Source organism: Antechinus flavipes, chromosome 1, assembly GCF_016432865.1.
Source record: "Antechinus flavipes isolate AdamAnt ecotype Samford, QLD, Australia chromosome 1, AdamAnt_v2, whole genome shotgun sequence".
Classification (NCBI taxonomy): Eukaryota; Metazoa; Chordata; class Mammalia; order Dasyuromorphia; family Dasyuridae; genus Antechinus; species Antechinus flavipes.
In genome coordinates this window covers 53,661,050-53,678,960 of record NC_067398.1, presented here as the reverse complement: position 1 = coordinate 53,678,960, position 17,911 = coordinate 53,661,050, and the positions used below count along the sequence as shown (strand labels likewise).

At 37.1% G+C, this 17,911-nt stretch overlaps 1 protein-coding gene across 1 annotated transcript in view; it reads left to right on the top strand.

Moving 5' to 3' along the window:
- Window positions 1-17,911, top strand: part of C1H3orf20 (chromosome 1 C3orf20 homolog) — a 96,522-nt gene that overhangs the window by 30,916 nt on the left and 47,695 nt on the right. The window contains exons 7-10 of the mRNA XM_051982890.1: window positions 1,672-1,908; window positions 7,557-7,709; window positions 12,410-12,530; window positions 13,753-13,884. Of these exons, the coding sequence (XP_051838850.1) occupies window positions 1,672-1,908; window positions 7,557-7,709; window positions 12,410-12,530; window positions 13,753-13,884 (643 nt within the window). The remainder of the gene's footprint in view (window positions 1-1,671; window positions 1,909-7,556; window positions 7,710-12,409; window positions 12,531-13,752; window positions 13,885-17,911) is intronic.

Below are 17,911 nucleotides of genomic sequence, written 5' to 3'. Positions count from 1 at the left end.
CCCCCATTCCCCTCCCCTAGACAGGAAGTAATCCAATATAGGTTAAACATGTGCACATTTTCCAAACTTATTCCCATATCATGCTGCACAAGAAAAATTAGATCAAAAAGGAAAAAAAGAGAGAAAGAAATAAAAGCAAATAACAACCCAAAGGGCAAAATACTATGTTGTGATCTATATTCAGTCACCACAGTCCTCTTTCTGGATGCAGATGGCTCTCTCCATCACAAGTCTATTGAAATTGGCCTAAATCACTTCATTATTGAAAAGAACAACATCCATCAGAATTGCTCATCATATAATCTTGTTGTTGTTGTGTATAATATTCTCTTGGTTCTACTCATTTCACTAAATCAGTTCATGTAAGTCAGGCCTTTCTGAAATCATCTTGCTGATCGTTTCTTATAGAACAGTAATATTCTATAACATTTATATACCTTAACTTATTCAGTCATTCTCCAACTGATGGGCATCCCCTCAGTTTCTACTTTTTTGCAAATCATTTTCTTATTCTGAGTTTGTGTCGTAAACTTCTCTGGCACCATAATATAATTTTATGTTCAGGTTTTGTTTTTTCTGATTGCTCATTTTTTCTTTTTATTTCTTTACTTTGGGCTTTATATTAGAGCTGGACTCAACTCATCTCTATGAGGTAAGGGAGGCAAGATGATTTTTTCTCAGCTCTGGGACTTTACATTCTACTGTTTTCCCAGCTAGTTCTTGGGACCTATAAATTTTCAGTGTTTCTAAGCTGATCTAATCTGGGGGAAAATATGGTCAGTGCCCTTCTGATCTATATTCTAGTTCCTACCTAGATAGGACCCCTCCTACTTCATGACCACAACTCCTCCACCCTGAAACTGTAACTTAGAATGAAGTTGCCAAATGGCACCTGGTCCTGAGCTCAGTGCTAATATAAGGGTCACCTATAATATCTTACTAACCAGGGTTTTGATCAGTGAATTAACCAAGATTTAATCAGGGGATTAATCCTTACCATCTCTGGGTGCTAAGCATTCCAGATGCCACTGCTATTTCTTTTATCACTGCCATTATTTTAAAGACATATAACTAGTATCACTTTTTCTGTGCCATGTTCCTGTCCTACCCCAACCCCAGTGTCCAAAAACCTTTCCTTCTGCCCTTCCAAGCTATTCTGGATTGAAAAAAAAATGACTGTGACTTTTTGCTGGCTATGTAACTTAGAATTCAATTCAATGCATTTTAAAAAGTTGTTTAGAGGGAAATGGAAAAGCTTAGGAAAAAATACTCATTAAACTTTGTCATCATGATTCTGTTCCTTGTATTATTATTAACGTAATTCATGTAGCAAGGTTTATTAATATAATTTAATAAATATTTATTGAGTCCCTACTGGGTGAAAATCACCATGCTGTGGACTATGGGCCAGATCATAGCTGGATAGATAGATCTAGGCTTGACAGGTTTATCCTAATAGATTCAGAAAAGAATATCTCTTCTTGCCATTAATCACTGGTCATCCTCAGATCTTATGCTTAGACTAATTCTACTAGACAGTTCAGAAAAACTTTCAAGATAGCAAGCCCATGAATAGAAACTCAGAGTGATCCAGTATAGGGAGTTGGACTGAGGACCCTGTTTGTTGAGTTGAAACCCAATTGAATTTCACTCCCCACTTATTTCTTCCAGAGACGCTGAAAAGAACTCATGGAAAGGGAAGAAATTCTCTTCCCCTGTCATTTTACACAACTACAGTGATAAAAAGCCCAGTACTCACAGTGTCAACAAAGGGGACTCGAAGCTTCGCTTACATTCTTCAGGACGCCAACATCATGTCGCTGTTCAGCAGCCTCAACCAGTGGATACCAAATGGAAGAAGGCCTTAAAGTTTCATTACACCTTCTATGATGGGACCAGCTTTGTTTTGTATCCTTCACTTTGTGGGAGCCCCCCGCCCACCTCACTTCAGATGCCCATTCTCAAAAGTTTTCATTTCATGGGAAAGTATTGATATGGATACTGGCCCATAACTTAGAAGCATCTGAAACAATGTAGACCCTAGAGGCACCTGAAGCCTGATCTGGGCTGACAAATTCAATTCCCCTGTGCCAAAAGACCAAATGCATCAATCCTCCCAGCATGAATCCAAAATCCTCCCTGAGGTCAAGAGCACTAAAATCTATATGTCCTTGAATGACTTTGTAAACAAAAGGTTTTGTCTTAATGAACTTGAAAGTGAGTTGGTGAGGTGAAGAACACTATCCAATATAGGTTAAACATGTGCACATTTTCCAAACTAGAAACTATGTTCTTTTGGGGTTTAATTATCTTTTTGTAGTAATCAGGTAGTATTTGGGGGTGGGGCAGGATATATTAAACAGGAAAAACATACTACCTGGATAAGATCATGGATTGACTAGAGATGGGTTATTTAGAATTTGCCCACCTACCTAGTCAGGAAGATCACCGAATGGATGGAGCCAAAGGTCTGAATCTCTTCTCTTGGGGAGAAGTCTAGAGCAAGGCTTGCAATAGGAAGAAATGCACATGATGATTTTCCTAGATAAAGATCTTGCTTTGATCTTAAAAAGTTTGCCCTGCCTTGAGGAGCCAAAGCTTACTCTATGCTGGGTTTGGGATGAGGCTCATTTAGTTTAGTGCTAGCCAGTTTTATAGTTATATTTAAACTTTACTATTGAGCTTTCTTATTTCTTAAACCATTTTTGCACATATTATAATACTTATTCTTTCCCTTATAATTATTCATCCATTTTCTCTCCAACACTAAATTATCATTTAAGTCTGGAAAGGAGTGAATGCCCAGATATTTGAGATGGCAACACAATCTTGGGGATAGTAAAAATGAGATTATAGGGAAGCATCAGTATTCTAGAGATGCTTAGATGGGTAGAAGTAAATGGACATACGACAAGGTCTTTCTACAGGGTATCCCAAAAATCTTAGTGAATTTTTAAGCTAATCAAACTGCTTAAAAGGGATGTTCAGTCATTTTTCAGTCATATTTAACTTTGTGACCCCATTTAGGGTTTTCTTGGTAAAGATATAGAGTGACTTATCATTTCTTTCTCCAGCTTATTTTACAGATGAGGAAACTGGGACAAATAGGATTAAAGGACTTGCCCAGGGCCACATAGTTAGTATCTGAGATCAGATTTCAGGTCATAATCTTGAGTCCAGAACCAACACTTCACCTACTAGCACGCCAACTTAAAGCTTCAGTCGGACACTTTGGGTACTCTATATGCATTCTACATAGTAGCACAGATGCTGAAAAGGGTATAGGTGAACATGAAAAAAGGTTAGCATGTAAGACCAGAACTCTTCTAGTGGGCAATTGAAGTTTTTCCTTATCTATAAAATAGTGGTCTCTACTGAGTTCTCATAAAAATAGTTGTGTTTTTACACATGTCTGTGTCTAGCTTTCTCTGAAGGAGTATTAACTGGACAGTTAATCAACTGTTACCCTCATTGCTTTCTATGACAATAGCTAGTTTTACATGGTTATTGACATACTTTATTTAGGTAAAGGTCTTGAATTAAGATTACTTGGCAATTGATTGCTGGGAAAGTGGGTTTTACTGTTCTTATTCAGGAAGGCAAGAACTGTTGTCAATATCCCTTAAAAGAGTACTTACTCCCAAGTCTGAGACTGCTTATGGGTAGCAACTAAAAGCAATGACAATGAAATCCTGTCTCTCTGTCTTTCTTTGTGTCTCTCTGTCTCTTTCTCTATCTTTATCTCTCTCACTTCTCATTTATATTCCATATAGGCCGAATGAAAAAATAGTACTAAACACTAGCATTTGTAGTATTAAAGACTTGCAAATTGCTTTGTGCATTATCTCATTTAGTGGAAAAGAAGAAAGAAAATGGCAGGCAAGACATTTGTGGGAAAGTGTAGCTTTGATGATCTTTGTTCCTGAGTGGTGCTCCGTGTTTGACTCTGTGTTCTCTTGTGTCATATATGTCCTTGGGGATTCTTTTTGCATACAATTACTCTGTGTAAAAACTGGCTTGAAGTTTAACATCAAGAAAACTAAGACTTGGCAAATAGAGGGAGAAGAAATAGAAGTAGTATCAGATTTTATATTCTTTAGTTCAAAAATCACTGCAGCCATGAAATTTGAAGATCTTGCTTGGAGAGAAAGCTATGGTGAATCTGGACAGCATCTCTAGAGAGATATCACCTTACCAACAAAGGTCTTTACAATCAAAGTTATGTTTTTTCCAGTAACAATGTATGGCAGTGAGGTTGGACAATAAGGAAAACTGAGTGATGCAGAAATGACATTTTCTAATTGTGGTGCTGAAGATTTTTTAGAGTCTCTTGGATAGCTAGGAGATCAAGCTATTTATAGAACAATCAAACATTGAAGCTTAAATGCTTTGGTCATAGAATAAGAAGATGAGACTGATTAGAAAATGATGCTGGGAAAGATTGAAAGCAAAAAAGGGAATAGCAGAAGATGTGGTGGATAGATAGTAGGACAAAGAACATGAACTTTGATTTCAAAAGATAATGGAGGATAGAAGGATCTGACATGTTATGGTTCGTGGGATCACAAAGAGTAGGAAATTACTGAACAACTAGTGAACTCCCTAATCATACAGAACCCCAGAGGGTTACTCATGACGACTATCATAAGATCTTCAATTGGTGAATCCACTGTGTCAGGAGACTTTGGAAAGAAGGAAGGAAAGAAAGTGGAAAGGAAGGATCAATTTGTCAGTCACCTGTTATGCGTCAGGCATTGTGCTAAACATTTTGTAAATATCTCCTTTGATCTTCACAATCCTATATATAGATGCTGCTGTTTATCTTCATTTTACAGTTGAGGAAATTGAGGCAAACAGTGATAAATGATTTGCATAGGGATACATACAACTAGAAAGTGTCTGAGGTCAGATTTGAACTCTGGTCTCCAAGGTGACTTGAAGATACTGGGCACCTCAAGGAAGGGGGTACTAAGGCAAAGACAGATCTCACATCCCACAGAGAGTATGTGCCCAGCTCTACACCAGTAGATCATCTCTCTCCAGTGGGTATCATCCTGTCATACACATGCATTATGGATTACTCCTCCAATGTCTCAGCTGGGTGAGACCTTAAAAATCACTTTGTCCAACCATTTCATTTGACAGAAGAAATTGGGGCCCAAGAAAACGACTTGCTTAGTCAGATAACTAATTAGCAAAGAGTCAGGGCCAGAATCCAGATCTAACCCTTGATCCAGAGTAGTGCCTTTTTCCTTCCACCCACTCACCCACCCTGCCAGATTCCCTTCCTAGGGATAGTTGAATAATGCCCCTTCTCTTTGTTTCCTTTATCCTTCTCCTTTTCCTTCCTCTTCCTTCTCCTCCTCTTCCTCCTCCTCCTCCTCTTCTTCTCCTTCTTTTTCTTCCTTTGTAAAAGCATCAGAGGATCAATTTGATTAACTCTACCTACTGCTCAGAGGCCCCAAATGCTAGAAAAATAGAAAAATTGTCTGAGTTGGCTTAGCAACCTTTCTAAGGGCTGGAGGACAGTCAGGTATCCTCCCAGGTTGCTCTAGGAACTTAAGCTCAATTTGGCCTTTTAGCCAAACTGGGAATTCAGAATTTAAGCTCCTAGTCAAAGATGTCACATTATTTCTCTTGCCTAAATGAATCCATTCATCACATTTTTATTCAGCCTCAGCTTCCAAATATATAATCGTATATTAAACACAAAGGGCTCATTCAAGTAGGTTCCCCCCACCCACCTGCATTATCATTTTCCAGCTCTTTACTAAATTTAATAGGATCTGCCCTGGTGCCCCATGAAGATATCCATGAATTAGGTTCATCTAAGCTATCCAGGAGAGAGAGATGAAATATTAATAATGCAAACACAGGATTCCATCCCATCCAAGGTCTTTGTTTGCTAACAACATTATCTACCTGGTTCTTGGTCCCACCCATGTTGGGATCATATAAAACCTGTTGGTTTGATAAGTAGGACCCAAGCTTTGTGTTAGTTGTGACTAGACTGATATCCTGTCATCTTCCTGACTCTGAGTCCAGGTCTCTATCCACTGTGCCACCTAGCTGCCCTTCTTATCCTGTCATCTTAATGGTAAGCCCATCTTGTTGACCAGAAACCATCAATTGGTGGAGGGCACTATAGGCAATTGCTTTATTTTAAATTTATTTTTCAATTATCAAGCATTTTTTCCCTCTCATCCATGTGGGAAAAAATGAAAAAAATTAAAAAAACCCTATTTGTGGCAAATATAAATAGTCAAGAAAAAATGAATTGACTATACCCCCAAATATATGTTTCATTCTACATATTAGCCCATCACCTCTCTGTCCAGAGAAGAATAACATGGGCTTTGTCTTTCTTTAAGGGACTCCAAGGCAGCCTAAGAAAGAGCTGAACTTAGCATCAGTTAGCACCAAGTTAGTAAGAATAATTGGTTAAGCTCCTTGAATAATTACAATGACTGAGCTTGATCCCTAAGAAGAAATGAAAAAAAGGAAACTCTCTCCTCTTTACACAGTTAAAGAACATTGGAGTGAAACATTGCTTATATATCATCACCCAATTGGTGTATTGATGGTTAGTTTTATGGAGTCGATTTTTTTCTTTTACTATTTTATTCTTTATTGCAAGAAAGAATTCTTTGTTGTTTCTTTAATAGAAGAGGGGGGAAGGATATATATATATAGATATATATATATATATATATATATATATATATTATATAAGAAGGTGATAGTAAAATATCAATTGGTTTAAAAGGAATCTACAGCATGAGATTTCTCATCCCTTTACCTCAGGCTCTTGCTGACCCATCCCAACACCCTTCTATCCTCCAAGGGCTTCCCAAGAGTGACTTCTATAATTCTTAGAGCTTCTGTTCAGCCCTCTCCCCATGTCACAACCACAGGAATATGCCCAGAAGTCCCTGCTCCATTATTCTCATCAGTTTCAGTCATATCTGAATCTGTGACCCTATTTGGGATTTTCTTATCAGGTATATTACAGTGATTGGTCATTTCCTTCTCCGGCATAATTTACAGATGAGGAAACTGAGGCAAGCAGGGTTAAGTAACTGGCCCAGGGTCACATAGCTAGTATTTGTGTGTCAGATTGAACTCAAAAAGATGGGTTTTCTTCAACCCCAGTACTCTAGCCACTATGGTGCCAGCCAGGAGCCTCATAAGACATACATGTATAAGCATAAATAGAATATCTAAATAGGGACAGGAAAATAAGGAGTTCTCAATAAAGGTGGCACCCAAGGCATTGTCTTAAATATGACATCCAGACCCAGAAGTCCTGAATTCTTACCTTTCTTAGTCTAATCATTCTCATATTCTTCACATAATCTTATCCTCTCCCTTTCATTTATAGATGAGGAAACTGAGGTTTGGAGAGATTGAATTATTTGCCCAGGGTCACACAGCTAGTAATTGGTAGAGCTGGGATTTGAATCTATACCTTTTGGCTCTACACATACTGTAATCCATTGGGTTCCATCAAGCATCCTGAGAAATTTCTCTTTATTTGACTTGACTGTTCCCACCAGCTATCCTTCAGGAAATATTGCTGTGTGTCAGATTCCTACATGCTGCAAGGGAAGATATACAACCTGCATTTTCAGTGACACCCCAAATTCCTCCATGATAGGTCTTTTTACTGCTGAAGGTCATGGGAATGTACAGTATAACATCAAGAACCGGTGAGTGGGTTATTAGAAATGGTGATATTAAAAATATATCATCTGAATGAAAAAAAAAACAAGCATTTATTAAACACTTACAATGTACCAAATATATGTTAAGCTCTGAAGATACAAATAGAAAAAGATGCCCAATCTCTGTTCTCAAAGAGTTAATTTTCTAATTTGAAGAGGCAACACATAATGGAAAGTTCAGCTGTTAGTCAAGATGGAAGTGTCATGAGTCCCAAGAGTTCAGCAAGGGAGTGGATTGCAAAACCCAAACAAACTTAGTGTCAGGGGGCTATAAAATATAGGAGTTGACCATGTCGTAAGCCTGGAGGATCTTAAGAAGCAGTAGCAGGACAAAGGTAAGAACTATTGATTTTTTATCACAAATAATAGATTGTTGACTTCCATCTCATTCAAAACCTATGAGTCCTCAAATTTTCAGTTTCATCATTCTGTCATAGATTTAGAGCCTCAAAGGCCATCTAGTTCAAACCATACTTTGACGAGAATCCTTTTAACAATATATTTGAAAGGAAGTCATCCATCATTTTAAAAGTTAAATTTTTCTTTCTTGATCAAAAAGAAATCTTCCTTCTTTTCCACCTCCATACTACCGTCAACACCAATTGAGAAGAAATAACAGAATCCCTGTTGCAAACGTATATAATCAAGCAAAACATTTTTTCAATTTCTCCTAATTTTCTTTCCAATTCTTTTCACCACATATCATTTCTTTTCCATTTTTCAGCTAGTACTTTTAATTTCATTTATAAAAATATCTTAAACTTGTCTTTCCACCTCTTGTTTTCTCTCTCCCAGAAATCGTGGTTGAACTTGTGCCCAAGCTACATTTTTCTTTTGAGACTTTTGTTATAGATATTTTAGAGTCCATTTCATCTTCTGGATTTGTTTTTTATAATAGAATTCTTTTTGTTTTTGTTTTTGTTTTCTCCTTTTTTTAGCCTATATTCTCATCTTGGACTTTATGTTAGAAACAGGCTCTGAGTAATTCTGGAAAGAATGTCTGAGCTAACCTAATGTACTCTAGATTACTGTTGCTATTTTCATGGGGAATTGAGTGTTATATTATTCCAGGATCTTGGAGACAGTTAAGACCGAAAGCTGCAAGATCTCTGTACTCCAAAAATGATCTGATGAAAGGCAAAGCCTGATCACTTTCTTTCAAATTTTTAATATGGGTTTGGCCCTATATAAAACATATGCAGGCTTGCTCTAATTGGAGTTCTAGTAAATTGGTTCAGGACTCATTCATTATCTGCCAACTGGAAATCTATGCTGACTCAGAGTGACAGAATTGCAGACTGATCTTTTGTCTGGAATACCTGCTTTGCTTATTCTTTTGTAGGCTTCAAGATGGACTAGGACTCTGATCTTCTGCCGGGGTCACAGCTGCTACTTGCTTCTGAACTTGTTTCTTTGTTCATACACAAGTATGTGTATGTATACATCCCTAAGTATAGGTCCACTCCTAAGTCATCCTTGGCTCTATGGCCTGGAATTGGATAATGAATAACAGAGCTGCCAATTAGCACCTGTTACTATGCCCTATACAAGTTTAATCCCCTCTGTGCTGCATTTGGAGTCATTTTTTGTTTTGGTGCACAGCCTTTACCTGAATTAGAATGCTTTTGTTAATATATTCTTGGTTTGACTCTCCCTCCTATCCCCAATATCTTTAGAGCTTTCTGTCTATCTTTCTAAGTTGATCTGGCCTGCACTTCAGTGAACTGGAGTCATTGAGATTTTTTCTTTGAATTTGCTACTCAGGATTCAGTCTGGTGCATTTCTTAGATCTATTTGGAAGAATTGTAGGGTAGAGCCAAGCTTTACTCCTTCCTACCATGCTGCTATTTTACTTTGCCTTCCCGATCTTTTGTTTACCTCCCAAAGCAACCCATTCTGTTTCCTTACACTGATTTTAATCCATCTCTCTTCAGTTCTCTCTTCCTCTTCCCATTGTTTTTTCTTTTAACTTCTGGGAACTATGTCCAACTTGGGTTACTGGGATTTGGGGGAAAACATTGATTAACTGATAACTATTTTTTTAAATTTTATAATAACTTTTTATTGACAGAACCCATGCCAGGGTAATTTTTTACAACATTATCCCTTGCACTCAATTCTGTTCTGATTTTTCCCCTCCCTCCCTCCCTCCACCCCCTCTCCCCACCTCCAGATGGCAAGCAGTCCTATATTTGTTAAATAAGTTGCAGTATATCCTAGATACAATATATGTATGCAGAACCTAATGGTTATCTTGTTGCACAGGGAGAATTGGATTCAGAAGGTAAAAATAACCTGGGAAGAAAAAAAATGCAAATAGTTTACATTCATTTCCCAGTGTTCTTTCTTTGGGTGTAGCTGCTTCTGTCCATCATTGATCATTTGAAACTGAGTCAGGTCTTCTCTTTGTCAAAGAAATCCACTTCTGTCAGATTACATCTTCATATAGTATCGTTGTTGAAGTATATAATGATCTCCTGGTTCTGTTCATTTCACTTAACATCAGTTCATGTAAGTCTCTTCAAGCCTCTCTGTATTCATCCCACTGGTCATTCCTTACAGAACAATAATATTCCTTAACATTCATATGCCACAATTTACCCAGCCATTCTCCAATTGATGGGCATCCATTCAATTTCCAGCTTCTAGCCACTACAAACAAGCAAAACTAGCCACTAGCCACAAACATTTTGGCACATACAGGTCCCTTTCCCTCCTTTAATATCTCTTTAGGGTATAAGCCCAGTAGTAACACTGCTGGATCAAAGGATATGCACAGTTTGATAACTTTTGGGGCATAATTCCAAATTGCTCTCCAGAATGATTGGATTCATTCACAACTCCACCAACAATACAACTGATAAGTATTCAAAAGAGGATAAAAAGGATGGTGAATGAATTTAAGATCATGACATGCAAGGATGATTTGAAAGCTATGAGAAAATTTACCCAAAGGAAAAGACTTATGTGGGAGTATAATAGCTGTCTTTAACTCTTCAAAAAGCTTGCCCAGGGAAGATTGATTATACTTACTCCACTTATTCTCTATACTACCATCTCTACGATCTCTGAGCATTTACTTCCTTTTCTTATTTCTTATTTTTCTTAAGGAGCTACCTTGTTCCTTAAGTATAGAGTAGTAAGAGATTGTGTAGTATAGGGGAAAGTCCTACATCTGGAGTCAAAGGACCACAGTTCAAATACCAACTGGTTTCTTACAATTTGTATAATCGTAATCAAGTTATCTTGCCTCTAAAGGACCAGAATAGTTCAAAAGAGTAAAACTTATGAAGCTGAATCAGATTAAAATGTAATTAGGAAAAGTTTAAGAATAAAAAACTATAATACAACACAGATAATGTTAATTTGTGGTTTTCTAAGTCAATATGTAAGCATCTAGGTGGCACTGCAATGAACAGAGTACTGGTCCTGGAGTCAGGAAGAATCATCTTAATTGAAATCTGGCTTCAGACACTTACTAACTGTGTGAATCTGGGCAAGTAATTTAACCCTGTTTGCTCTGTTTATTCAATGTAAAATGAGCTGGAAAAGGAAATGGCAAATCACCCCAGGATTTTTACCAAGAAACTCCAAAAAGGGTCACAAAGAGTTGAACACAACAAAAGTGACTCAACAAGTCAATATGTGGTTTGCAGGAATTGTTTTTTATTTGAACTTGGTACTATTAGACTAAATTATCTTTAAGGCTCCTTTCAGGTGTGAATATGACTCTTATGACACTTTTTATTCCTTGAATATATATATGTGTGTGTGTGTGTGTGTGTGTGTGTGTGTGTGTGTGTGTGTGTATGAGAGAGAGAGAGAGAGAGAGAGAGAGAGAGAGAGAGAGAGAGAGAGAGAGAAAGAGAGAGAAAGAGAGCGCACCAATAACCTACAGTGAAGTTTGGAACCTCTTGCCCTACTTCTCCCACATACAAACACAACCACCACTACTCACAAGAAAGCCTTGAAAATAAGGCATATTTTCACTTTAAAACTCTATCTTCTATAGGCTGAAGGACAAGGCATTTTTTCAAAGGACACAGCACATAAAATATTTAAGACATTCAAATCTTATTGAGAGATTGGGGAAGTGTCTCGTGTCTTGTTTTTCTGATGATTTTTTCCTTTCAGTATTGGACTATAATACAAGGAGGCCTATGAAATTCAAGGCTCTGCTCTGAGCCCAGTATAGTCTATCATGTGTATTAGTGGAAAAGGTGGGGAGTGAATTTTGATTTTTTTTGTCTTTACCTCTCTGGATCTCTCAAGAGTTCGGGTGATTTAGAAAGAAGACAAAGGACCAAGGGAAGATAGGTACTGGGACATTTTTACTATAAGCACTGTCTTATGCCAGAAGACAGAAATAAAGGAAGATGGTGGTGATATATAGTTGACATGTCATGGAATCCACCATACCTTCTTCCCATTTCTGCATCACCCTGGTGCTTGGGAGATCCTGAGAGACAGAGTCAACCAAGAAAAAATGCTACTTGTGTTACAGTAAAATCAATCAGAGCATCTTTGAGGGCTTTTATCCCTAGGGACTTGTCCTTTTTTGCCTCTACTATTTGTAGTGCAGGGCTACATCCCTTCCCCTCCTCTCCCCTCCCCTGACACACACACTATTCCTTAGAAGTCATGAACTTGCTTCTCTCAGTTCATCCTTGTATGGTTTCTCCCAGCTATCCATGTATGTTAATGATGAATCATGAGGGTGGATGTATAAAAGACACTTTGGGGCATACAGTTCATAAATGGAGTTGGACCTCCAAGAAGCGGACCTTGACATCGTTAGAGTATAAGGTAGGAGACAATATCACCAATTCATAGAGTGCAAGTATATATTAATGATCAGGCCTGTGTAGCTTTTCCCTTGCATTAAAGGAGGAGAATTACAGCTTTCTGAGACTGTTCTGGGATCCAGTAGAATTTAATTCATTCATTTACTTATTCAATCCATCTATTCAATGGAGCCATCCAAGCCTCATTAGAATTTCATTCAGAGAAGAATGTTTTTGCAGGCACCCTGGGCCCCATCAAAGAATTTCATTCATGTATTAAGTGCCTACTGTGTACCCAATCCTGTTCTGGAATCCATAGAGGATACCATGATGAATGAGGCACAGCTTCTAATTCCAAGGAGTTTATTTACCCATTAAGCAAAAAATAAAACAATAACATAGAAATTCAGTATCTGGTTAAGGGCCAGAAAGAGGAATCTAGAAAACAAGTACAACAGGAGTTTAATGAAAAGAAGTCTTCTACCTTCAAGTTTCCTAATTTTGCACCACTATTTTCCCTCTTCTTCACTCTGGGAGCCCCTACTAAGCATTGCTTTTTTTCAGAGTTGGAAGGGACTTCAGTGGTCATCATCCTTGAATATTACTTGCCTCCTATCACTCTGCCCAGAACCTTCAGGTGGTCTATATATTGTTTCATAAAACATCATACTTTCTCCCCTTTACACCTTTAAAAGCCTGTGCTCTTCTTCCCACTTTGAATACTCCTCATCTCTAGATGGCTCATCCCCACCACCCAGCCTTTAAGGCATATATTGAGTCCCACTTCTTCCAGAAAACCTTTCCAGTCCACCATAATCTGTTTTTGTCATTACTGAACTCATTGAGTTTCTCATCCTTACCACTCAAGTGGCAATAAACCAGAGATTGTCTTGTGTTACATAACAAGGGACCCAGTTAAAAAAATGATGAGACTTTGAGGACTTCATTTTGGTGATTCTAAAAATCAGAAAAAAGAAAAAAGCCATGGGGGGAGGGGGGAGAGGAGGATTTGTTATATTGCTTATCTTGTCACAGTAACAGTCCCACTGGTTCTATAAGGCTAAAAATCTTCTCTGCATTTGGTCAGGAGTCATTTGTAAATATGTCACAAGACAAATTTCTGTGTTTTCCTTTTAACTTATGTAGAGCAGAACAATGAATCTTCAACAATTTTTATTTTATGGTTAGGAAAGGACAATCAGGTTTGATTAAGACAATAACATCTTCCCCAAATTTTTTTACAGATGAATGAACACATTAAACTGAAGGTACAGAGTCAAGATACAATAAGCATCATCTTCAGTGCTCTGAATGACAGTGTGAATCTATTTCTTTCACCTACAGATTGTCCACATGGAGCACCTACTGACAAGCGGGTAAGATCATAAGACTGAAGCTATGCAGCAACTTTAGTGGTCATCTAGTCTTGATACCCCAACTTTTGACAGAGGAGGGCCAGAAAAGGGAAACGAATTACATAAAGTCATACAAGCTGATAACACTGACCCCTGTTTCCAATTTTATTAATCATTGTGAGGACTCTAGTACATAGTTGGTCAAGTTAAACATAACATTCCAGGAAATTACTGAAGACTACAGTGGGTTCATTGAGTTATATTCCCCCCTCCACTCTCTGCCTAGATATGTGTCCAGTGTAATCCATAGAGCTCTGACATAAATTATCCTCTATGCTGGTATCCCTGCATATTTATCTGTGAAATATGATTAAACTGAAGATAAAGGGCAGCCTTGAAGGAAAAACAAACAAGTTTTACAAAAAGAATAATAGCCCAAAGGACTGAATTATAGTGGGGTAGCCTCTTTCTGCCCTAATAATTCCTGGATTCCTTATCTATCCACTAGTCACTGCAGTGATAAGGGATTTGTCCAAATCCATTACCTCCTAATAAAACTTCCCCGTGAAGGATTCTGCCCCTAAAAGAGAATAACTAAACTGGAACAAAGATTAAAATCTCAATCGATTAACTTCTATATAATTCAAGTATTCCTTAAGTATCTACCATGCCTGCATGGTGCTAGTTGCTAGATTGGGTACATTTTTTGAGATAAGATATAGCCTTTAATCTCAAGAAGCTTATGATAGGAAAGACAAAACACATATGCAGAAAATAGCCATAGGATGTCATAAGTCAAGTGTCGATTGTGTAGTACAGACTAAGCACATTTGGAATTTGGAGATGGAAAGTTTGAGATGATGCTTTATGGAATGAAAACAAATACTGCTTTATTTCCATTTGGACTGAAAGATGAAATGGTCCAAATATAGCCAAGAAAAAAGCTAAGATTGTCTCTCATAAATTTCCAGTCTGGTCAAATTCAGAAAACCTTTATCTATGGTATATTATCATTATTCATAATTACTTTTGCTATGACATGTTGTGGTATGAAAGACAGTTTTTCTAATACAGAATGGCTGAATAAGTTATGGTATATGAATGTTATGGAATATAAGAAATGATCAGCAAAATGATTTCAGAGAGACCTGGTGAGACTTAGATGGACATCAGCTAAGTGAAATGAACAGAATCAGATCATTGTACACAGAAACAGCAAAATAATTTGATGATCAATTCTGTTGGATGTGGCTCTTCTCAACAGTGAGATGATTCAGGCTAGTTCCAATGATCTTAAGATGATCAGAGCCATTTACATCCAGAGAATGGTCTATGGAAAATGAGTGTAGATCACAACAAAGCATTTTCACTTCAAAAAAAAAAAAAACAAATTTTGAGGCTGCCCAGTATAAATATAAGCATTAAACCTAAAGTCATGCAGGTTTATGAAAACCTGATATCAAATACCACCCCGGACATATTAGCTATATGATCCTGGGCAAATCACCTAGCCTCTCAATGTTATCATTATCAGATTATTGTGATAATCCAATGAGATAGTAAATGTAAAATGCTTTGTAAATCTTAAAATGTTATATATGCTATCCATTATTAGCTATTATCATATGCCATAAGAGTTATAAACCCATATCTTGCCTGATTCCTTGTACTAACCATACTGTCTTTCAATGTGTTAATAAAATCATTGAACTTTCATAAGATTTAGAAAATATTAGGGCTCATATTTTCATATAATCATAGAATTACTAATAGGGTAAATTCAATTTAAAAGACACCTTGACTCTCAGATTATTTTAAAGACATTGTGTTAAAGAATGTTAGCATGAGAATTCTAATTCAAAATCATTTAATTTGGTTCTTCCAGATTTGATGAGGAAACTAAGGTCCAGGAAGGAAAGAGATTTACCTAAAATCGCATGGCTTCTGACCTATTTCAATAGCTGTCCCTTTCACTGTTTATATAATTCCTTGAAAAGCAAATTGATATAATAGAGGGAGAACCTCACAGTTCAAAAAAATCTGAGTTCAAGTCTTCCTCTGAGTCTCAGCATTATTATAAGCAATGCTTTTAGTGTTGGAAATTGCAGAAACAGCTACTGATCTGAACTCAATAGAGTGCTCTCATCATAGATGTGGATGAAAATTAAACAAAATAACAGAAATCTTAATTACTAAGACAATGTTACTAAGTTGAGGCATGATGTCATTGGGAAGGGGTAACCTGGGGGCAGCGCATTAGCCAAGATGGGCTTTACAGGCTTTACCTATTTATCCATTGTCAGCTAGCAGAGTATGACCCAGAAGGAATGAAATGTAGGAGGGACAAAAATGGAAGGAAAAGTTTTGAATATAAGATTAGGAAGACAGCTTAGGTAGGTGCCATAGTAAGGAATTCGAAGTTACCACAAGGCTAATAATTTCATAACAGTGAATAGGAGTGGTGAGACTCATACAATTTCAGCACTAAATGCCTGGTGGACAGCTCCACCTGTTGTTTTATAAACATCTCCTTACTCTCACAAAATTTACCCCTCCTGCAAGATTTAACTCAATTAAGTTCAAGAAATAGTTCTTTTATGTGCTAGGCATTGTGCTTTTATCTATTGCTGGAATTATCATCTTTTCTGCTTTGCAATCTTAGAAAAATAGCATCTTTGACTCTTTGTTCTTCTTCACATAGTCAATCATTGGACAATTCCATTTCATTTCCATTCTTTCTCTATGTCTCTCACATGTATCTCCATTCTGTCCAGTTGTCAACTTAGTTCAGGTCTCATGACTCCTTACCTAAATTACTATAATAACCTCTCAATTGGTCCCCTACACTTCTAGCCTCTCCTTTCTCCAATTCAGCTTCTACAAATTTGACAGAATAATCTTCCTAAAGTACAGATCTGACCATGTCATTTTATTGCTCAAGAATATTCAGTAAATTTCTATTGATCCTAAAGTAAAAGACAATTTTCTAAGTTTTGTTCTTAAATTCCTTCATGGATTGTTTCCAACCTACCTCTCCAAGATTATTTCACATCATGATCTTCATGTACTCTTGTGTTCTATCCAAAATTCTTGACTTTCTGTTCTCCGAACAAGGCATTTTACCCCTTACCTTTCTATCAGCTGTCATGCATTCTTGGAATGTTCCTCCTCATCTCTCCTTCTTATAATTATTGGCCTTTAATGTTCAGTTAAGATGCCACTATGAGAATTCCCCTATCTGTAATGTTTCTTTTCTTCCTCAAATTATTCTGTCCAGGGTGTCCCATGTGTCTTAGTGCAGTTTTAAGCTATTAAAATTTAAAACTGCATCAAGACTTTTAGAATCCCTTGAATTTATTTGCCTATATTTATGTTGTCACATCTCTCATTCAACCAGTAGAATGAAAGATCCTTAAGAACTTTTTATTTGGCATTCCTTACTTTACCACAGTGCCTTACACATATTAAGTACTTGGTAAATACTAGGTAAATTGAATTGAATTGAATTATAAATGGGAAGGACCTTACAAATTACCTAGTCCAAATCCCTGTTTTTATATATGTTTAAACTAATGCCAAAGGGAGTGAAGTGGTTTAATTAAGGTAACATAGAATTATAGGATAATAAATTTAAAACTGGAAAATACTTCAAGTGCCATCTTGGTCAAATTTCTCATTTTACAGATAAGAAAACTGAGGCCTCAGAGAGGCGAAGTGACACGTCTGGGGTCACATTATAAGTGGCAGAACTAAGATTTGAATCAAGGATCTGTGACACTAAATCTAGTAACAGAAAGGGGAGATATGATGGGGGATAGAAGATAGCATGAGAAAAAAAATCGGAATGCTAAATACATTAAAAAAGAAAAGCACTTTCTATGCTGGCTTTGGGCTTCTTATGACTGTTCAAGTCAGAGCATCTAACTCACCTTCCTTTGCTTTTTTGCTTTTCAATCCTCAGACTGGGTTTTATGACTTGTCAGCAGAAACAAATATTTCTTGAAAGGGAAGCAGATGAACAATGGGTTCCCCTCCCTTATTTCCCACT